The sequence below is a fragment of the Mustela lutreola genome, chromosome 7 (assembly GCF_030435805.1).
Source record: "Mustela lutreola isolate mMusLut2 chromosome 7, mMusLut2.pri, whole genome shotgun sequence".
Lineage (NCBI taxonomy): Eukaryota > Metazoa > Chordata > Mammalia > Carnivora > Mustelidae > Mustela > Mustela lutreola.
The window spans coordinates 68,690,529-68,713,552 of NC_081296.1; the positions used below are offsets into that span (position 1 = coordinate 68,690,529).

General features: G+C 40.2%; 1 protein-coding gene across 1 annotated transcript in view; it reads right to left on the reverse strand.

Moving 5' to 3' along the window:
• The window catches only part of ZNF106 (zinc finger protein 106), a 70,773-nt gene that overhangs the window by 27,981 nt on the left and 19,768 nt on the right, over positions 1-23,024 (reverse strand). Inside the window, exons 2-5 of the mRNA XM_059181271.1 lie at positions 17,387-17,472; positions 12,364-12,425; positions 5,716-5,916; positions 674-2,848 (exon numbers count right to left, since the gene is read on the reverse strand). Coding sequence (XP_059037254.1) covers positions 674-2,848; positions 5,716-5,916; positions 12,364-12,425; positions 17,387-17,440 — 2,492 coding nt within the window. The 5' untranslated portion in view covers positions 17,441-17,472. The remainder of the gene's footprint in view (positions 1-673; positions 2,849-5,715; positions 5,917-12,363; positions 12,426-17,386; positions 17,473-23,024) is intronic.

Below are 23,024 nucleotides of genomic sequence, written 5' to 3' on the forward strand. Positions count from 1 at the left end.
CCCAGGATCCTGGGATTGAGCCCCGCATCGGGCTCTCTGCCGCGGAGAGCCTGTTTCCCCCTCTTTCTCTGCCTGCCTCTCTGCCTACTTATGATCTGTCAAATAAATAAAATCTTTAAAAAAAAAAAAAAAGAGAGAGAGAGGTAGATATGGATCCACAAATACACCCTCTCATGCTGTCACTCTCTGGCCCCTGTAGCTAAAGTGATGGATTTCTGATCAGTTTTTGTACATCCCCATCTCATTCCTTAGAGGCTAACGTGATTCTTTGCGACCTGAACTCCCTGGCAGGAAACACTCTATTGCTATTGTTACAGAGTAACAGTTGCTCTTTGATACTCCAACCAGGCATGTACAACATGTATTTCTTACAAACATTTTTTTTTTTTTTTTTTTTAAAGATTTTATTTATTTATTTGACAGAGAGAAATTACAAGTAAGCAGAGAGGCAGGCAGAGAGAGGAGGAAGCAGGCTCCCTGCTGAGCAGAGAGCCCGATGCGGGACTCGATCCCAGGACCCTGAGATCATGACCTGAGCCGAAGGCAGCGGCTTAACCCACTGAGCCACCCAGGCGCCCCTCTTACAAACATTTAATTAGTAAGTAGAATTCCCTTGACCAGGGTCAAAGGGTGAGTTTAAAAGAGAAACAGGATACTAAAAAGAGGTACACACCTGGGCAAGCCTTTGCCAAGCTCTTGCTTCTTCTTGGTTACTTGCTGGATGACCTGTTCCCAGTTGACATTTCTCCGAGATGCATTGAGAATCTGTCGAAGGGTGGGCTTGAGCCCAGATTCCTTCTCCGTCTCACCCTTTCGATGACCACTGATGTTGCGAATGCGGCGAGCACTATTGAGATTTGGCTCGGGCAGGTGTGCTCCAGTTTTGCTCTTCAAACTAATGTGCCGGGTTAGATCTCTCTGGAGAGAGGCAGGAAAGCCAAGCTTACTGAGTTCAGGCAGAAGAGGGCCTGAGGACTGACCTAGATCACTTTTCTGGAGCTCTGCATCCAAGCTAGTGCTCTCAAAACCTTCTGTTTCATAAGATACATGAGATTTAATGGGGTCATCCACCTGTGCATCTTCTAGAGACGTCTTCAGGTCTAGCAGTAAGCCAGAGGGTGGACTGGCTGCAGAGGCCATTTGCAACTCAGATTCTTTCGGATGAGCTGTACATGCATTGGTGGAGAGTTTTTTGCATGTTTTCACGTTTGGGTCATCCCCCTCTTTCTCATCAGCGATGTGAGTGCTGCAGGATAACATTTCTGTAGTGGCAGAGCCCAAGGTTCCAATTTTTGATCCATGCTTTTCCGTGTCAGAGAGCTCCCCATCACTTTCATCTTCGAGCGTGTGTACTTGAAACTCTATCTTCAAAGATCCTTTTTCAGACTCTTCAACATTCCTACTTGCTTTTGCAAAGTTCCTGGTCCTTTTAGAAGTGCCAAGAAGTGGGTTTTGCAATGACTCATGACACTGTAGCGCCTCTTCGGCTTTCTGTAACGGGTCACTGAAATTTTCGTCAGGTTCCCTCCGAGTGCCGAACGTACCTTTATTCCCTTTTAAGACATGAGGACATGAACTTCGCAGTTTGGTTATGTAAGACCCAGGACTGTCTTCCATAGTGGGTTTGTTCGAGGGACTGGAGTGTTCTCCAGGAAAAAAAGAATTTGTTTTGGTGTTTTTTGAGGGATTCTTTAAATCTGGCTTCTGAGGAACTGACTTGGTGACTGGAATTGGAAGGAGTGCGGATTTTAATGATGGCATCTTACTTAAGTGAGGCTCTTGTTCGTGCTTTTCTATAATGGGGGAATCCCTCACCACCTCGTAAGAAGCAGCGCAGTCAGGAGGGGCCTTGTGAGTAAGGGATCCACTCTGTGTATCTTTTTGTGTTTTCAGCACTGGGGAATTCTTTGTTTCGTCAGTCTGGGGCTCTGGTGTTCCTGTGGTTGTGAAGCTGAAGTCAAAGAAAGGCTTCTCTATCACTTCTGCCTTGTTACCAGGGACTTCCTTCATTCCTGATTGTAATTCCAGAGTCTTCTGAGAAGGGTAAGGAGTCCAGCGATGGAGCTTGTCCCTCCCTATACTGCCATTCTTCCCACACATTTTGGAAGCTATGGGATCTGTTTGTTTAGAAGTTTTGCTTTCGAGCTGCTCAAAATTGAAGTTGAGTAAGCCTTCTGAAGGAAACTTATCACTTGTAAATCCTTCTGAAGGACCTCTATATGCGGCAGCCGTACCAACTTTGTCACTTTCTTGCCGCTGCCAACTATATCTCTCTTGACTGTATTTGTTGGACTTAGATTTCTTGTTCCACAGCATAGCGAGGTCTTCCATCTGACAGTTAGGATTTCTGTTTCTGCCTGCTGGAAATTTGTCTCCGGGGCCACTGTAATTCCAACTATTTGTACTACGTACACTGGATTTCCAGTTTCCGTTGCTGCTATTCATATGCCAACTGGAAAAGCCACCTGTTCCTTCAGAATGCCAACCGGAATTCCTTCCTGTACCATTATGACTCCAATCTACCGTTCCGCTATTTGGATGCCAACCACCTCCAGAATTACTATGGTTGTGAAACCAAGCTGAGGAGGCTCCTGCAACACCCTTATGCCACCCGGAGCAGCCTCTTGGTCCACCATTATTCCTCAAAGAATGTGGAAAGTTGTTTTTCCTACTATTATTAAAGCCATCTTTCTCCCACTTCCAGTCTCGCTGAGGAGGTCCACGATGGTGCCATGCTGGCTGACTGTAGCTCTCTCTGTCTTGGTAAGGGATTCGGTCTTCTCGTCTCCATTGGGGTCGCCTGTCGTCAGAGTTTATTTCTTGACTGCTATTAGAAGGTTCATCTTGTCTGGAAGAGAAACAGTTTTCCATTAGCAATGTAAAGAAATGATCACGCTTCCTTTAGAGGCAGAGCACATCAAACTTCCCTACTACCTATCTCCTCAGTTACTTAGAATATATAATAGAGTCTATTTTTATTTCTAACAGTGGTTGCTTTCCTATCTTTAATACAGCTCAACTTTTTTTCACCATTGATTTAGACATTAAACGTTTCTTGTTTTTGCTATCACCTCAGAAATGTTAAAAATCTAACACATTTATACTATCCACCTTTTCCTGCTCCTATTTTTCTTAGCAGCTTCTGGGACTTTTGTCCCTGTCATCCAATTACTGTTTTTACATTATGCCCCTTTCTGAAAAGAAGGACAATTATATGTGTGGCTTTGGCTAGTTATCAGAGTTAATACAATTTAAGTTCGGCTGCTCTTAATACTGTGGATTTTTGCAGTTGTAGGCTCTTTCTCAAAAACCCAGTTTCTTAACCTATTTTAAATGCTAAGATCTCACTTTGCATCATCACCTTCATTAACAAACACTTTACCAGGCACACATCCAATGACTGTTTGGAGCAGAAGAGAACTCTCATGTACAGTTCCCATTCCTGAAAGGCTTACAGCCTAGCTGAGAAAGTGAGATCACAAACAGGAGTAAAATAGCACACACCGAATAAGCAGCGCCCGCAATCAGTGCTATAAGGAGCTCAGTGAGCTGGAGGGCTTTATAAAGCTGCAGCTGTTTCAACTATTCGTGTTAGCCATGGAGTCCACAGACACGTGGGTAATTCTAAGTCACCATCACAGGAATAGATGTAAAACCACTTTCCTCTACAGACTGCCCGTGGTGCGCCTGGTATAGGGCTTAGCGTGCGGTGAGAGCTCGAAGCACAGAGTAATAGCAGCTAAAACGTACTGAGGACCGACCAACTGTCAGGCCTCTGAAGCACTTCATATAGAGAATCTCACTGAGTTTTCATGGCCCTGAAGCCATTCTTCTTATTCCTACCTTTTGGATGAGGAAACCGAGCACTGGAGAGGCTGAGTAGCTTACCCAGCGTAAGACAGCCAGGCAGCAGCACGGTGGAGACATGGATCTGGGCAGTCTGACTCTAGCATCTCATGCTTCTCTGCTGCGGCTCAGAGAGACTGGAAATCCGTAAACTAAGTTTTTGCTGTTAGGCTCCCTCCTCTTAATTGGACTTAAATACAGTACTAACTTGAACTGGTTCTAAAAGCTTCTAGTGTCTCTAAGATTTTGGAAATTTGAAATTTCTTCCTTTTTCACAAGATGGAACTAAATGTTAATTCACCTCAAAGTTCAAACATCTACTGACATTATGAATCACAGCCATTTCTAGACAGGAGACCCTAAGTCCCCAAGTAACAAGTGTTATTACAGACACGTGCAGGATTTTTGTAGCACCATTGACCAAATCATTTTTCTCTTTTGTTTCTAAGCAGTATACAACTTTTGACATCCAAGGAGACTGGATGGCTGACTTGGCTGCACTTATGGGATCCAGAAATGAGAGAATCGGGCAATAAATCTGTCACAAAGTAGAATTCCTAGATGGCCCTGAATTAGCTAGATCAGGGGAACAACAGCATGCAGCCAAATCCATAGCCCAGAAAAAGCAATCTACACCAAAAACTTCAGGAAGGAAAAAAGAAAAAAAAACTTCCTACAGAAATAAGTAGATAACCATATATAAATCACCAAAGAAGGATATCAGAATATTCAAAGAATATTTACTATGATATAAATGTCTAATTTACTGAGAAGCTCTTTTACCTTCTGACTTAATTTTAGTCATCTAAACAGATAAGCTAATAATGGCACAAGTGTGTAAGGAAAAAATAAATGTTAGTCTCTTAGAGACTTACAACAGCCTTAAAACAAGAGTTAAACTACAGCTATACTGAAAGGAGTAACAATGTCATTTGAAGGACTAAAGCAACTGAAGGGGTTTAAGAACCATGCTGTTATGACATTGTGAGACTAAGAATGTCTCCTTATTCAAAACAGTTATTCAAAAACACTGCAGCATATATAGTGAAAAACTACTTTTTATGCTAAACCTCTAACTAAAAATGAAGTATATACCAAATAAAACTAGTATTCAAAAAGAATTTTTAAAATTAAAAAAAACAAAATTTGATTTTAGAATTTATAATGTTTCTTATTATATTCTAAGACTTTAAAAAATTACCCAACCACTTAACCAGCTCTCTCCTTCACTGAAAAGAAAAAGAAATCTGAAAATTTCTGCTTCGTTAATTAAACTCTTTAGATCACAACTCAGTAATGCAAAAAGACAAAAGCCTAATACCTGAATTATAGATGTAGGTATCAAATTATACAGTACAAGCTGGAAAACTTACACTGATCTTGACACTGTAAAATACCTAAAATACAAATTTATTCAATAAATATTTCCTAAAGCACTAAATTATAAAGGATAAATCAAATTTGGTAGAAGCACCATGTTACTTCATATTAGGCAAAACATTTTTACCTAATGAATGTAATAAGAAATACTACACTAATACATCTCCACTAGAAATTTTGGATACCAAATAAAATAGCTCACTGGTGTCCAAAAAAAAAAATTGGAACCAACAAAAAGCTAATTTTTATAGAGAGGCAATACTGAGTTTTTTTTTTTTTCCCCTGAATTTGTTTTTTTAAAAACAGACAGTACAATAGTTCAAGGAAGGAATCCACTGACCTTTTATGCATAAAACAGCAACCTCAAGCTACCCTTTGCAATGAAGGTAAGTCTGAAAGCTACAGGCTGAAAAGTATAGAGATGGAAAATGTATTCTCTATTATATCCTATTTCTGACAGCCTTTTTAAAAATCAAAATCATTACTTACCGGCTTTGTTCTTTCCTTTGTTTTATTAACTGAATGAGTTCCTTGTCAAAATAATCTTCTTCCTCTTCTTCTCCCTTTCCATCATCTTCTCTTTCCTGGGCATCCACATTATCTTTGTGCAACTGGCTAGAAATGTGCTTTGCATATGCAGAAAGACCCACTTCTGTGACCCCACACACTCGGCACTCATGATTACTGTCCCTAGGGAAAGAGGGAGATGAGGGACATTCAATTCTCCCCACTGGCATGGCACACTCAACAGATCTCTTACGGTTTCCTCTGAAAAACACCACACACTTTGGCACAGTGAAAGATTAGTGCTAATCAATTTCAATGCTCCTTTCATCACTTTTAGTAAGTTTGTTCGTAAGTTATTTTTGAAATGATTGTTAAGATTCTTTTCCAGCAATCAAGAGGCAACACACTTCAGAATACTGCAGTTTAGGAGGAGAAATCTTCTTGAATTGCTGTACTTAAAATCTTGCCAGAGGAAACATGGTGAAAGGGGAGGCAGGGCAGGGGGCTCAGAGCAAACAGAAGTTGCTCTAGAGCACACCCATGATGCCAGCTGCACTCAGGAGCCTGGTGACAGCGCTGACATTTTATCCCAGGCTCAAGAGCTTTCTCCCAGTGACAGTTAAGGGGTGGAGAGAAGGGTAGGCAGCCTAGCCAATCCCAACGTGCAGCTAAATCGGAACAACGGGAGCTCTGCCTGGAATGTGAAGATTCCGGACCCCAGGGCAAATGACAAGAGTCAGCTCAGCAGACTTTTTTGGTCTGTATGATACATGTGACCTACATTCTGCTTCAGAAGGGCTTATTTAAAAGGGAATGGAAAGCATTTCAATTGTAGGAAGTTAACAGCTGTGCTAGGCAAATGGTTTTTCTCAAGTTTCAGAAAATGCAAAAGTTCAGAGAGAAGCAAAACCGGGTTCTAAGTTCAGAAAGAAACTGAGCAGATTTTTTTTTTCCCTTTTACTTTACACAGTTAATAGTAAATCTCATACTTGGCCAGTTTAAGAAGCCAAAATCTTGAATCAACACCCAGAGCTGTAGTAGATGAATGACTTAACAGCTTTTTTAGCTTCCTGAAATCCCTTGATTGGTTTAGCCGTCTGTGCAGCCAGGGGAAAACATGTGAACACTGTGGCCATCAGTGTGATGAAGAGACAGTAACAGCCATTCAATAATGGCTCAATGGGCTTAACTCTGTATCACTTCTCTCGGGTTTACACTAGTGATATTTTTGCATTTCCTATGCCAATATGTATTTTTCATTCATTCACTCATTTATTTATTTTACCAACAGAAGCTAACTACAATGTATATCCCATGGATACTTGAGAGACACCCAGGAAAAACGAGTAACTCTCTAGGTAACCTAAGCCACCAACTTAAATACCATTTTCAGCTAAAGGCAAATTAAAAAAAGAAGAAAAGCAGGAAGGAGGAACAGTTATTGGAGGTAACCAGGAAATGCAAGGAAAACAATGGTAAAGGTAGTTATGTAGAAGATTTAAGTTGATGCTTTCTCCACTGATAAGGTTCTCTCCCCATTACGCTAATCTTAAAAACACACACACACACACACACACACACACAAAGACATGCTGTCTTTGATAAGACAGATACACATACATACACACACATGCACTACACTGCTCCTTCTTCCCCTCACATATATCTAAAAAGATATAGTGGAATTCACATCAATTAACCAGAAGAGAACCTCAAAACTGAGCACTTAATTTACTAAAAGATAGTTTCTAGGGGCGCCTGGGTGGCTCAGTGGATTAAAGCCTCTGCTTTCGGCTCGGGTCATGATCCCAGGGTCCTGGGATCGAGCCCCATGTTGGGCTCTCTGCTCAGCGGGGAGTCTGCTTTCCCTCCTTCTCTCTCTGCCTGCCTCTCTGTCTGCTTGTGATGTCTGTCTGTCAAATAAATAAAATCTTAAAAAAAAAAAAAGATAGTTTCTATTATTGACAACCTGATCATTCATTAGAAAAACAAAAACAGGGCGCCTGGATGGCTCAGTGGGTTAAGCCGCTGCCTTCAGCTCAGGTCATGATCTCAGAGTCCTGGGATCGAGACCCGCCTCCAGCTCTCTGCTCAGCAGAGAGCCTGCTTCCCTCTCTCTCTGCCTGCCTCTCCATCTACTTATGATTTCTCTCTGTCAAATAAATAAATAAAATATTTAAAAACAAAAACAAAAACAAAAACAAAAAAACTTGCTGAATACCTACTAAATTCTGGGCATCACGCTAACTACATGGTTACAGTTGTCTAGCATGACAAAGTAGAAATAATAGCCAGTAAATTAAAACAAAACGTGGATGCCTGGGTGGCTCAGTTAATGGGTTAAGCGTCTGCCTTCCGCTCAGGTCATGATGCCAGAGTCCTGGAATTGAGTCCCGTGAGTCTGCTTCTCCCCCTGCCTCTTCCTTCCTCTCTGTCTGTTTCTCATGAAAAAATAAATAAAATCTTTCCAAAAAAAATTAAAAGATTTTCACCTTGTAAGAATCATGGAAAACACCTCGGAAAAATGGAGAAAATTCCTAAGTTTTTAACTTTTTTGAACTTTGTAACCTCAAATGCTCTGGGTACAATACAGTCTCTGATATTAAGATTCATTTAACGAATTCTGATCAGGGACCCTCAAACACCTCATTATCTTATTAACCTGTATATCAATATTCTAGTTCATTCTAATGCTCCAAAAAGCTTAAATCTATTATTTCATTGAGCATTTTCCACTAAAGAATAATCCTCAAATTCCTCCAGTTTGCCAAGAATACCCCTACTCTTCCCTCAGAATTATGGTGGTTCATATGAACTGTTTACTTGTAATAGAAATCAAGCCTTTTCTCAAGGGAACACAAAAAGAAGCTAAAAATCAGTATAAATCTGCCCAGCATTGGAAGAGTCTGAAAACTGCAACTAACCCAGAACAGATGGTTTACACTATCATAAAAAACCGAATCATACTTGTGGTGAGCACAGCCTAACGTGCAGGGTGTTGTATCATTATGTCTCGCACCTAAAACTAATGTAACAGCGTGTCAACTACACTTCACTTAAAAAAAATATATATTTTTAATGTAAAACATAAAGTTAAAAAGAAAATTCAAATCAACTGTATTTTCTGGTTAGAAAATCCTTTTGGCTTTAAGGTCTCTAAAACTATGGAAAATGTTTTAGTCCACTTTTCTACATAAAAACTTTGAGAACCCTAAACTATATATTGCAGTCCCAAGGACTTCTTTCCTAAAGGCATTCTTAAATAAAATTCCTGCTTATACTCTTACTTCTAAAATGCAGAATATTTTTCTTATGTTCAAACCACCAAAATCCCTCTCCCTTTATAGATATAACTAGAAGACCACACTGTTTAAAATATTAAGGAATGCAGTATAGACAATATTTAACTCTGTTAAAAATAAACATCCATAATCATAAACCCACACACTCTGCAATCTCCAAAGTGCAGGCATATGTTGGATATGTAACAAATACCCAAACACAGATTTTTAAAACATATGTGCTTTCCTTGTAAGAAAGGATATTAACCATAGCTCTAAAGGTATATACATATATTACATATATATATATATATATGTATTTTTTTTAAAGATTTTATTTACTTATTTGACAGAGAGAGATCACCAGTAGGCAGAGAGGCAGGTAGAGAGAGAGTTGGAAGCAGGCTCCCCGCCAAGCAGAGGCCCGACTGGGGTCTCAATCCCAGGACCCTGAGATCATGACCTGAGCTGTAAGCAGAGGCTTAACCATCTGAGCCACCCAGGCGCCCTCTAAAGTTATATTTAATAGAAAAACACCTAAAGAGATCTGGCGCACAAGAGTAAAGGCAGTAAGTGTAACATAAATGAATTCTAGTTTAAAAAGAGAGAGAATCTTTACAAGAAATGTCCAAATGAGAAAAGAGAGAACTCACATTTATCCAGGGAAAGAATGGATTATGACAACCACATCTCTTAAAAATAAAATGTGTCCGTTCCTGGAGGAAAGTGTATTAATCTGTTCTACATACAATAGGCATTCATGCTTCTATGTATGATGTTAGGGAAACCACATATTTAAAAAGTAAATGGCAAATTAAATAATATTTTAATGATGCTACTTTCTAATTTTCTATCAATAACCAGTTAAAATATTTACTGCTTTGTATAACTATATAAAGTAATTACTGGGGAACATGTACTGCTTTACTTCTTGACTAATAAAGGCAAAAACTGTCCTCAGGACATTTAAAGGAGGGCCCAAATTAACTTCATCCTGTTACCACATAATTTCCTCTCATGTGTGGAAGGCAAAGCCTTAAGATATTCTACCCATAAGCTTTTCTTTATTAAGCTTGCTCTAACTATACCACAACAGCTGGTCGATAAAGAAAGGTTTGTGTCCTTTTAATAGCATTTATCTGTAGAAACAGGCCACACATCTGAATATGTACACAGGAAAAAAGAGAGAAATGTTCCAGATGTCCAGAATTATGAACCAAATAAGAAAATTCCTTACTGAAATAAAAAAAAATAAATTTAATTAAAATAAAAAGGAAGTTTTTCTCAAATTTGTATTCTAAACCTTAAAAATATGCTCTTTAAATTCCTTAACCAGATCACAGCTGAAAATTAGAGTGATACAAATATAAAGAGAAACAGAAAACTTTAACATCAAAAAGCAGTAATTAAACATGAATTCCACAGAAAATAATCACAAACCGATGAGAGGAAGGAAAAATGACCAGTAATTATTTGTCCCTATGGTACAAACTAGTGATCACCGTCTGTCACTACAGTAAGTGCTCCAAATAAGTAAATGATTTTTGAGATCTTGTTTTTTATAGTTTTGTCAGTTGTTTTTCCTTGCTACCTGCTTTGCCTTCATGCTTATAATTTATTATAGGCCAGGAAACCACAGAAAACCTGTTCGTACCGTATCTAAACTACAAGTAAGCCAAGTGCTAAGGTGCTCCCCTCTAAATAAAATGAGATGAGTTTGGATGCTAAGGTTGACATTTTTATTGTCAGCTCGGAGGCTTCTAAATGCTTTCTCCTTGATCATTTGACTGTGCTCCAAATAACTGAAAATGATACACACAATCTCCAGGGTACAGTTAACCTGAGGGGTAGAGAGAGGAAAAAAGTGACTGAACAATAAATATATGGCATGTAGCTCAGTTATGTTAATAAGACAAGACTAAATGTGTCTATATAGAAACAGAAATCTATGTATACATGTACAGAAAGAGTTTGGACCAAACTGTTGACATTCCTGTAAGAATGGAAAAGGACTAGGGGTTGGGGCATATAGGACTGAGAGGACTTCTACCTTTTTTACTTTATACAATTAATTCTGTATTCATTATGAACATGAATCTTAGGTAATCAAAACATCTTTTTAACATTTTTAAATAGCTGACTAGTGGATGTATGGAGAAAATAAGGCATTAATCTTGGAATAAAAGTGGCCTGTCTCCTAACAACTAGATTTACTGACCTCATATATTTCGTTTGATTTATAATACACTCAGGTGGCAGGTAAAGAGCCCAGAAAAAGGTGAATTCCAACAGGAAGTCTGCTGGAAATGGGCTAAGTAATTAAGATAATACCCATTTAGAGAATTAAAGGTTGGCTATTTCATAGGTTTCCAATGATAATGAGTTAAAGATCAGATGTATTCAAGGTATTAGACAAGGATTCTCCAAACTAAATCTGAATGAAAGCCTCTTTTATGCTGCTGCTAAGACCTAACCTTCACATAGTAAGGTCCTGAGACCACGGAAAAATTCCACAAATATGCAAAATATTCGCTGAAAGTTTACTAACATATTAATTTGCCCACACAATCTAAAACTGTATTACTTTAAATACAAATAACTTCAAATTACTTAGTTTGGCATCATGATTAAAGCTTGTATCTATTATTCATGCAATAAAGTAAAATTAATATTTCTGTTTCCCAATGTTTCTTTGTTCCATACTATCTCCAAATTCAAATCAAAACCAAAATCAAAATTAAAAAAAGAACCATAGATTGGAAAATAAAAAAAAAACAAGGAATATACACATATGCTACATTTAATTTTTTTAAAGGTGCTTACTTATTAGACTTTCTTCCTTTAAACATTTCAAGTTTTGCATCACAAAATAGCATTTTTAGATATTCAAAGTCTGTACCCAGATTTTATTTACACTGAGATTCAGTGCTATTCAGCAGACTTGGGACTTCTCAGACTATTCCACAACACTACAGGTTTCTGGCATGTAATAATTTGTAACACTGCTGAGGCAATAACACAGAAATGTCTTAGTTTCAATGCTGGGGTAGAGGAATGAGAAAATGTAATAACTAGAGACCTAGCTCATCCCCAACCACCTTTGTTGCAACCTACTACTTAGAGCTGCTGTGAATTCTACACACTTGAGATGCACAAAGATTTATCCTTTTGGAATACCAAACAACTACTGTCGTTATTAATAATTCTGGAAGATAGTTCTGTGTCATATGACCATGTTCATTCATGAAAGATTACTACAAAAAAAAAAAAACAAAATAAGCTAGCAGGCACCCTCAGCACTCAGATCCCCCGACAGTCACAAGTGGATGGAAGAGAGCCGTTCCCATACCTGCCCTTCAGGTTCTCAAGTTCCCTGTGATGCAACATGCTCCGCATGTGTTCGTCCATCTCCTTCAAAATTAAAGAAAGCAGATTAAACTAAGGGGCATTGCTTTGGGAAAAGAAATTCCTCTCTTTCTATTCAATCAACAATCGGGGTTCAAGTTCTTTGTCTCAGAAGTGTTTGTCCTGGTTACCCTTCTCAATTCAGTATTGAAATCAGTTCCTCGTAATTCTTTAGCTATGTTTTTGATATTGTTTCGTTCTTAAATAAAGGAATTATTAAGAAAAACCTATTTAAATGGCTTTCCAAAAAGATCAGAAAGTATATTGTCTTTAGGAGGGCAAAGATATAAGAAAAACCTACGTGGGTTTATTAAATTCTATCCCAAATTAAAGAATTTACTAAAGTTATTTTGAAAAAGAACTCTGAGGGGTGCCTGGGTGGCTCAGTGGGTCTGCCTTTGGCTTGGGTCATGATCTCAGGGTCCTGGGATCGAGCCCCACATCAGGCTGTCTGCTCAGCAAGGGGCCTGCTTCCTCTTCTCTCTCTCTGTGTCAAATAAATAAATAAAATCTTAAAAAAAAAAAAGAAAAAGAACTCTGAAATCACTTAACTTCTCAACTATTTGGTTACTTTTCTCCATACTCTCCCCACTCCACTGAGAGTTTCTCAAAAATAAGCTGCAACTCTTAATCAAGTCTTGGTCAGGGCTTGGCATACAGTTGTCAACATTCGCTGAATGAACACATGGATATATTAATTCTAGGTAGAAGTTATGGATATAACAGAACTTCCCTGTGGTTGATCAACAGTTTTCTAAAACTGCTCTGAACACAGCTTGATCATGCCCTCATCTTCACTGCCCACTCTCCCACAACTGATTTGTTTGGTTCTAAAGAACTGTTTGAAAATCTGCTAGGGTCTCCTGTACCTCCATCCCATCCTTAGTGAGAGGAAAATGGAATCTGTGGGAAGAGTTTCCACTTAAAAATGTGCACATACATGCACACACACCTCAAAAAACTAAAAAAGCTGTAAATGTCTATCCCTTTGTCACAGGGACATATATGTAGGCAGCATGCCATAATTAGAGAATGGCTGTTCACATATATAATAAAGGGTTACTCTAATTGTTGAGTATTACTATTAACTGTGCCCTGTGTTTAAGTGCCTCAAACATTTCCTCAAATGAACTACAAAACACTGCTGAGGGAATATTACTAATTCCATAAGGATACAAGGATACACAGAAGCTAACTCACTTATATTTATCATTGCTTGTTAAATACCAAGTACAGAGCTAGGCATTGAAGGGACAGGTGTGAAAATATTCAGTCTTGCCCTTTCAGAGTCATAGATAATCAACTGGTCAAACTAGGACTCAGACCCTGAAATATATGACACCAAAGCCAAGGTTTTAAATACCATGTTACACTGTAACCGTTTAGTGCACTGAGATTTTTCATTATATACAATTCATTTGTCAAAAAGGATACAACAGCCCAGTAACCTATTCTTACTTTAAATTATCTACTACAGTGTGACAAACAGCTTTGTGATTCCAAACATTTCCTTTAAATGACAATTTTACTGAGGAAAACTATCATTTCCTTTTATCTGTATAAATGCTTCACTTGGAGGGGACACCTTTGCCTGTGATGCCTCCCCACCTACAACTGACTGGCCAGTAACCAGAATGAACACATACAGAGCTGAAAGCCAAATCAAATTAGTGACATAATCAAGAATGAAAAAAATCCGTGAACAATAGACAACACCTACTCAAATCATTATGAATCCTTTTGTTTGATCTTTAGAATCTAATCTTAGATTTACATATGCCAAATCCCCTTATATTGAGTTAAATTTAAGCTGGTTCTGTTTCCTACAATGAAACCTTTCCGGATGAAGACAGCATTCACTGAAATAAGTTATTCTCTGATATAAAAACCAATTCTGTATCCTACTTCAGTTATAAAAATGTTACTATTCAAAATCTGTTTTAGGGTGATTTCTGATTTAGACACTTCACAAATCTTTTCCTAAATTTACATGCAAAATTCTCTTCCACCCGGCTCTAAGGAATAAATGCAAAAAAGCTCAAGAATAAATGACCTGAGCTTTCAAAATAAGCTAGGAAAGATTCATAGGTAAAGAATTAAAGTAAATCCCCAAATGCTCAGTTACCAAGCTTCTATTTAGTTCTTATAATATTGATGAGTAATCCCCTTTTTTAAAGAAAGGGGAGAAAGGAAATTTTTTTTTTAAAGATCTGGCATTTGAACAAATTCATAAAACACTGAATAATACAACAGAATTTTTTTTAGTATTTTTAACTCCAGGGCTTCTCAGTCTTTCATAAATTAATGAGCACCCAGCAGGGAGCCTGCTTCTGCCTCTGCCCCTCCCCGTATTGGTGCTCTCCCTTTCTCTCAAATAAATAAACAAACTTTTTTTTTTAAGGTTTTATTTATTTATTTGACAGAGAGAGAGAGCACAAGCAGGCAGAGAGGCAGGCAGAGGGAGAGGGAGAAGCAGAGAGCCCGATGCGGGGCTTGATCCAAGGACCCTGAGATCATGACCTGAGCCGAAGGCAGAGGCTTAACCCACTGAGCCACCCAGGCATCCCTCAAATAAATAAATAAATAAATAATCTTTTAAAAAATAAAATTGAAATAAAAAAATAAATTAGTGAGCATCAGAATACCCAGGAATGTAGTACACAGCTTTTCCCCACACCTAGAGCACTTTAGATTCTTTTCCTTCTCCACGGTATATTTGGAGAAATCAGGGTTACACTAGTTTGGGAGACTAGCAGAAAGCACTACTTCAACATCAGTAGTTGATAATCAATCTAAAACTCAGTATCAGAGTTTTCCCATTCTGCAAATTCCCTAGACCACATCAACCTTAACACTTAAATCAAGTTGGGAGACTTCCAACTCTTGATTTTTCATTATGATTCATGGAAAAATATGAAGAAATGAAAACATGTTTTATTTTTTTTTTTTTTATTTTTTTAAAGATTTTATTTATTTATTTGTAAGAGAGAGAGAGAGAGTGAGAGCAAGCACAGGCAGACAGAGTGGAAGGCAGAGTCAGAGGGAGAAGCAGGCTCCCTGCGGAGCAAGGAGCCCAATGTGGGACTCGATCCCAGGACGCTGGGATCATGACCTGAGCCGAAGGCAGCTGCTTAACCAACTGAGCCACCCAGGCGTCCCTGAAAACATGTTTTAAATCAGAGTAGAGGGGAAAAAAAAAAACCAGAGTAGAGGGGCACCTGGGTGGCTCAGTCAGTTAAGCATCTGCCTTCAGCTCAGGTCATGATCCGAGGATCCTGCGATCAAGCCCTGCCTCTGGCTCCCTGCTCAGTGGAGAGCCTGCTTGCTTCTCCCTCTCCCCACTCCCTGTGCCTGTGTTCCCTCCCTTGCTCACACTCTTTCCCCCCAAATAAATAAAATCTTAAAAAAAAGAAGAAGAAGAAGTAAGGATCCTGGGTGATTCTTATTAAATAAATAAACAAACACACAAACCAGAGTAGAAGAAATGCAGAAAAGACTTAAAAATGGCAAAACTATGAGATATCACTAGACAAGGCTGCTACTCCACGAAAATCTGACACCACACCTCTGAATGTCAGGCTATCCTTCTCACATCTTCTTAATTTCCCATTTCCCCCCAATCTGAAAGGAGCCATAAGGAATTTTTACTTATTATAAATCTGCATAAACCCTCGTCAAAATCTTTAAAACTAGAAGAGTTTGGGATGCCTGGGAGGCTCAGTGGGTTAAGCCTCTGCCTTCAGCTCAGGTCATGATCTCAGGGTCCTGGGATCAAGCCCCACATCAGGATCTCCACTCAGCAGGGAACCTGCTGTCCCCTCTCTCTCTCCCTGACTCTCTGCCTACTTGTAATCTTTCTCTCTCTGTCAAATAAATAAATAAATAAATTTTTAAAATATGTGAACAAATCTACTAAAAAAAAAAAACCTAAAAGAGTTCTTTTACTTTTATAAAAGGCAGCCGGTATATGATTTTAAAATCTCAACTGATTGTTCCATCACTAACAGAAATCCTAAATTAGGGGGAAAAAATTCTCCCCAGCCTACTGGATGGATCATAACTGAACCCCTCAGTCTGGCATTCAACACATTTTATGACTGTCTGCATTTAAATTACAAATTCTATTGCAGTCCCACTATCCCCATACAAAACTATCTTAATCAGATAAGCCTTTGCATGAACTCCTAGATCTCTTAGGACTCCACTCTACCTCTGCATCTCTGTACATATTATCCCACCTACGATATCTCTCTTCTCTTTCTCTGAAACCACCTTACTCCCCAACATTCTTCCAGGTTCACTCAACCCCCGCCCAACCCCCCACCCAACCTAGCTCATGATAATTTTCCCAGTTCTCCGAATTTTCAGTGACAATCCACAGCGTCTTAAAAGCTTAGAAAACAATTTCTCAGTAGTAAAGATAGCAGCACTACTTTGAAAGCAAAGGACAAAGACAAGAAAAAACCAAGGGCATTTTCCCTAACACGCAGGTAAATTCTTTCAGCGCTTAAAAATGTGGTTTTTCTTTGAGCAACATCCCCACCTTGTGGACATCCAGGGTACTGTTAACACCACTTCTGCTCTGGGGCACTTTTCACAGGCAAAGGCAGAAAACAGAATGCAGGTACAGACAAAAAAATGCAATATCCTTAGCTCATCAGAAAGTAGTATAATGCCAAATAAACCAAATTTTAAGGTCTTTTCTCTATAACTGGTATAACTAAAAGTAATTACCATTATCGACTTTTGAGTACCCTCAAATTTTGGGTAGAGATTTAATAATACAGTTACTGGCTTTATGAGGCACTAAAGAGAAAGAAATTAGCAGAATGAGACTCTGACATAGGAAAAAAGCATAAATAAGACACTGTTGAAAGCTTTTACCCATCTACAAATTCCACGTCTCTGGGGGGAAAAAAAAAAGGATCCATCATACAGCCACAGATTCTCCCTCTTCTATGTATTACCTTTTTTGAGCTGTACACAATGTGGCACAATATGCATTTTCGTTCTCGTACCATAGTGACCAGATCTGAAGCACTCAACGTCACACCTGCAATGAGGAAGTAACATTTAGTAACCTTTTTCCCCTAGGATGACTTCTTAGATTCCCCTTAACAGAGCTAAAAATCCCAGTCTTGCATCTCCCACACCTCCACCCTGTTCCTCCCAGTCTTCCCATCTTGGTGAATGAAAATTCAAGTTTTCTGGGTACGTAGAGCAAAAACTTTGGAAGTCAACCTTGATCCCTCTTTCTCACCCCATATCCACCCTCATCAGCAAATCTCGTCAGTCCCCAGTTGAAATACATCCCAAATCCAACCCCTCCTCACTATTGAGCTCACCTGTCCGCTCACAAGCCACCAGCCTACTGCCTTGCCTCCTTTGTTCCACTCTTGTCCTCTTAGTCTATTCTCAAAACAGTAGCCAAGGACTCTCACAACAGGATTCTATTAAAATTTAATTCGGGTCATTGTGCAAAATCTTCCAACAGAGTCCCATCTCGCTCATACAACATCCAGTCCTTCCTTTGCCATCGGCCTCAAAATCTGTTTCCTCTCCCACTCTCTGACTCCACGCCCCACTTCACTGCCTCTATCACTTCATTCCTGTCACACTGCCCTCCTTGCTAGTTCTTGATCACAGCACGGATTCCCCCACCTTAGGGTTTCTACATTTCCTATTCTCTCCACTTGTAACATGCTTCCCTAAGATGTCTTTATAGTCCTCACGGCTTATTCCCTCATTTCCATCAGTATCGGAAATGTGGCTTCACCAAGGAGGCCTTTCCTGACCTACACAATATTGTATTTTTTGCTCCCCACTCCTTCTATCCTCCTATTAACTGCTTAATTTTTTTATTTATTTATAAATAAACAAAATAATTTTTTTGCTGCACAAAGCTTTATTGTTTCCATTTGGTCGTGGCTTGGGAGAGAGCTCCAGGGTGGCTAAAGAGCTGCCTGGTGGCTGCAGGAGGAGGCTCGGGCAGAAGACCTGAACCCAGGGAGATACCAAGGGGTCCCTCAGAGGCCACTGGGCTCGAGAGGCTCTTAGGCATGCTTGAGGGTGAGCCTTTGGAAGAGATACTTACCCAGCCCAGCCCAGCCCAGCCTAGGGGCCAGTCAACCTACAGAGATTAGTCGGTGGTTGGCCATCTTCTAGGTGGGTTTTACCTGCTCATCAAGGAAATGGCTAAGAAGGCACAGAGATTAGGGTCTACATGGGCAAAACCCAAGGCATGCACATACAAAACGGCCTTGTTCAGGTTCTTCTCCAGGACCAGTGTCTCCCACAGTGTCCAAGGTTTCACCCTCACTCCTCTAGGGACAGATTCTACATGTCCTTTCAGATGGCACAGCTGCCCACGTTCTGCATCGTCAGGAGATACTGGGCACCCTCACACTTCTCAGTCAACTGCAGAAGTGACAGCGTCACAACATCATGGTCAAAATACAAGCCCAGAGGTAAGGAGGTATAGGAAGCCTGCAGATACAGGTGGACCGGATGGTTGGCAGCAGCCCCCACCTCAGTGGAATAATTCTGAAGAACTGGGAGCTCAGGTTTGATTGGCAATAAGGAGCTGAGCTCAAAAAACAGTGTTGGGGGGCGCCTGGGTGGCTCAGTGGGTTAGAGCCTCTGCCTTTGGCTCAGGTCGTGATCCCAGGGTCCTGGGATCGAGCCCCGCATCAGGCTCTCTGCTCCGCAGGGAGCCTGCTTCCTCCTCTCTCTGCCTGCCTCTCTGCACTTGTGATCTCTCTCTCTGTCAAATAAATAAATAAAATCTTAAAAAAAAAAAAAAAAAACCAGTGTTGGCTAGGGGCGCCTGGGTGGCTCAGTGGGTTAAAGCCTTTGCCTTCGGCTCAGGTAATGATCTCAGAGTCCTGGGATCAAGCCCCACATCGGGCTCTTTGCTCAGCAGGGAGCCTGCTTCCTCCTCTCTCTCTGCCTGCCTCTCTGCCTACTTGTAATCTCTGTCAGATAAATAAATAAAATCTTTTTAAAAATTCAAAAAAAAAAAAAACAGTGTTGGCTGGTCTTAGAGGCAGGGGACAGCTTAGAAGATGGTTCTGAAGGCTGCGATTGGAAAAAAGGTTGGAGAGTGGGAGGAGACGGGAAAAAGGGGTGTCCCTGGGTATTTCATCTAAATACTGTTAAAGCAACAGACAAATCCATGGGACCACTGGGCATGCTACCTACTTTTTTTTTTTTTTTAAGATTTTATTTATTTATTTGACAGACAGAGATCACAAGTAGGTAGAGAGGCAGGCAGAGATAGAGGGGTTAGCAGGCTCCCCGCCGAGCAGAGAGCCCGATGTGGGGCTTGATCCCAGGACCCTGGGATCATGACCTGAGCTGAAAGCTGAAACTTTCAGCTGAAAGCTGAAACTTTCAGCTGAAAGCTGAAACCCACTGAGCCACCCAGGCGCCCCTATTTTTTAAATGCTTTAATAACACTGCAGTAGACTGTTTCTATAAATGGCCACAACACTACCTCCCACCCCATGTGTTCTTTTGCAATATGATCTTGTCACCACCACCCACCAAACAGTGTGGTTCATTTTCCCTTCCTGTTTTGACCAACAGAATGTGGCAGGCCTGGGTGGCTCAGTCAGTTGAGCATCCAACTCTTGATTTAGGCTCAGATCACAATCTTGGGCTGGTGAGATGGGGGCCTACCTCAGGTCACACTCTGCAGGGAGTCTGCTTAAGGTTCTCCCTCTCCCTCTGCCCCTCCCCATGCTTGCTCTCTCTCAAATAAACAAATCTAAAGGGAAAAAAATGTGATAGAAGCGACAAAGTAATTTCTGAGACTGGGCCTTAAAAACTCTGTAGCTCCTGCTTTTGCACATTTGGAACACTCCCTTTTAGAACCTACCCACATGCTGTGAGAAGCCCAAGCCACAAGGAGAGGACGAGGGGAAAAGAACAGAGGCCCAGCTGAGCACCCCAACAACAACCAGCACCATCTGAAGCCATGTTGGGTGAGTGAGCCTTGTCGGTATTCCAAACCCAGCTGCCAATGAGGGTCCCCAAGTGGGAAGACTTAAAGAACCATGCAGATGAGTCATTTTCAACCCACACAGTATTAAGAAACAATAAAATATTTCTTTAAAATAACCAGTAAATTGGGGGTGGTTAAATATTAAGAGATACCCTGAAGCAAGCATCTTAGTACCTCATATAGTATAAATTTCCTCTTAATTCTTTATTCTAGTTCCAGGGACTTGGTGTATGTTGTTCACTAGTATAAATCTAGCACTTAAAACACTGTCTGACAATACAGCACCCCATTAGCCATTTGTTGAACTGGCCCAAATGGAACTATCTTGGGTACCCAATGTGAGACAGAGCTGAGTAAATACTGGGGTTTGGACTAAGATCAGAAGGTGTTCTCCTTTACAATCCTCTAGCACTAGCTTATTTTCCTCTTGCGTCGCTGCAAAAATATCCTACATGAGGGGCGCCTGGGTGGCTCAGTGGATTAAGCCGCTGCCTTCGGCTCAGGTCATGATCCCAGGGTCCTGGGATCGAGTCCCGCATCGGGCTCTCTGCTCAGCAGGGAGCCTGCTTCCCTCTCTCTCTCTCTCTCTCTGGCTGCCTCTCTCTCTACTTGTGATTTCTCTCTGTCAAATAAATAAATTAAAAAAAAAAAAATCCTACATGAGAATTTAATTTCACTTCCCAAGCAGCACTTTTCCCTTCTACACACACACCACCAGCCTCTAATGGAGATCTGCTTCCTCGCCTGTTCATTCCTTAGGGGACTTAAAATTGTGAGGTAATGGGGGTGCCTGGGTGGCTCAGTGGGTTAACCCTCTGCCTTTGGCTTGGGTCATGATCTCAGGGTCCTGGGATCGAGCCCCTCATTGGGCTCTCTGCTCTCTGGGGAGCCTGCTTCTCCCTCTCTCTGCCTGCCTCTCTGCCTACTTGTGATCTCTCCCTTTGTCAAGTAAATAAATAAAAATCTTTTAAAAAATAAAAAATAAATTTTTAAAAATTATGAGGTAATGAAGTTATAAACTACCCTAATTTAACTTGAACTCCTAGGAAACATTGTGGCAGAACCAGTGAGGAAGAGCCCTATGGTTCTCCACTTCTCCTGGTCACTCAGCAGTAACCCACTTCATATCACTCCTGAATTTCTGAAACAATTTTATTCAGTAACAACGGTCAAACACCAATATAAGATTATAGGGTAAAACTCTGGCCATTTGAGGAAGCTGAATGTCAACTGGCTAATACAACAAAGAAACAGACCTTTAGAGATAAATACAGTATTATTCATGCTCCCAGTAGTGCTACTATCACCTAAATCTTGAAATTAATAAATCACTCTGGTGCTCAGCGTCACTACGTAATTATTCTTTTAATTCCCCTATATCTTAATGTTTACTTCAACTTTACTGTTTACATGCAATATTTTATTTCATTTAATAAGCATTTATTGAGCACCAAGCACTGTTCTAAGAGTTGGGGAAACAGTGATAAAGAAGATATGTCCAGAAATGTGTTGTTATTTTTTTCTCTAATTGGTTCCATGCCCAACGTGGGGTTTGAACTCATGACCGTGAGATCAAGAGCTGCATGCCCCACTGGACTGAAGCAGTCAGGCCCCCCATGTCCAGAAATGCTTGTGTTTGTTTGTTTTTTTTTAAGATTTTATTTATTTATTTGACAGACAGAGAGAGAGAGAGAGAAAGAAACAGGCTCCCTGCTGAGCAGAGAGCCTGATGTGGGACTCGATCCCAGGACCCTGAGATCATGACCTGAGCTGAAGGCAGAGGCTTAACCCACTGAGCCACCCAGGTGCCCCAGAAGTGTTTTTAATACTGCTTCAAGTTATTAACCACCAAAGCAAAACAGGAACAAAAAAACTTAGAAGCAATAAAGTCAATGAAAAAGTCTGACTTTCTGGTATTAGCAACAGCTACTGTGGTTTTTTCACATAGTTAGTCAACTGAGAACTGAGCACTAAAATACAAACTGCGGGGCCCCTGGGTGGCTCAGTGGGTTAAGCCTCTGCCTTTAGCTCAGGTCATGATCTCAAGGTCCTGGGATTGAGCCCCCATCAGGCTCTCTGCTCAGCAGGGAGCCTGCTTCCCCCTGCCTCTCTGCCTACTTGGGATCTCTCTCTCTGTCAAATAAATAAATAAAATCTTAAAAAAAAAAAAAAATACAAACTGTGTTTCTATTTAGTAAAGCCAAACGCATCAACTCCTAATAAATAGTCATATAAAAAATATTCTCTATCAACCTTTGAACCAAAGACTCCCTCTTTTTATTTAGTTTTCCTTTCACAAGCTGTTTTTCTAATCTTCATGAATTAAATAAATTCATTTTCATTTCTGTAAAAAATATCAAGAAATACAACTCCTAGCAGAGCATTTAATCAATAAAGAAGACCTAGTATTTAAGCACTACGTTGATGGGATTCCAGCCAAAGACAAAGGAATTTTAACTTCTACATCCTTAGTCTGAGTTAATACATGATTTCCATCAAGTTTTCTGAAATACTCAAATTAGCACACAGCTTTCTAGATGGGAACCACTGCTCTCTTTAAAGGTCTTACTTAACAAGGGGACACCTGGGTGACTCAGTAG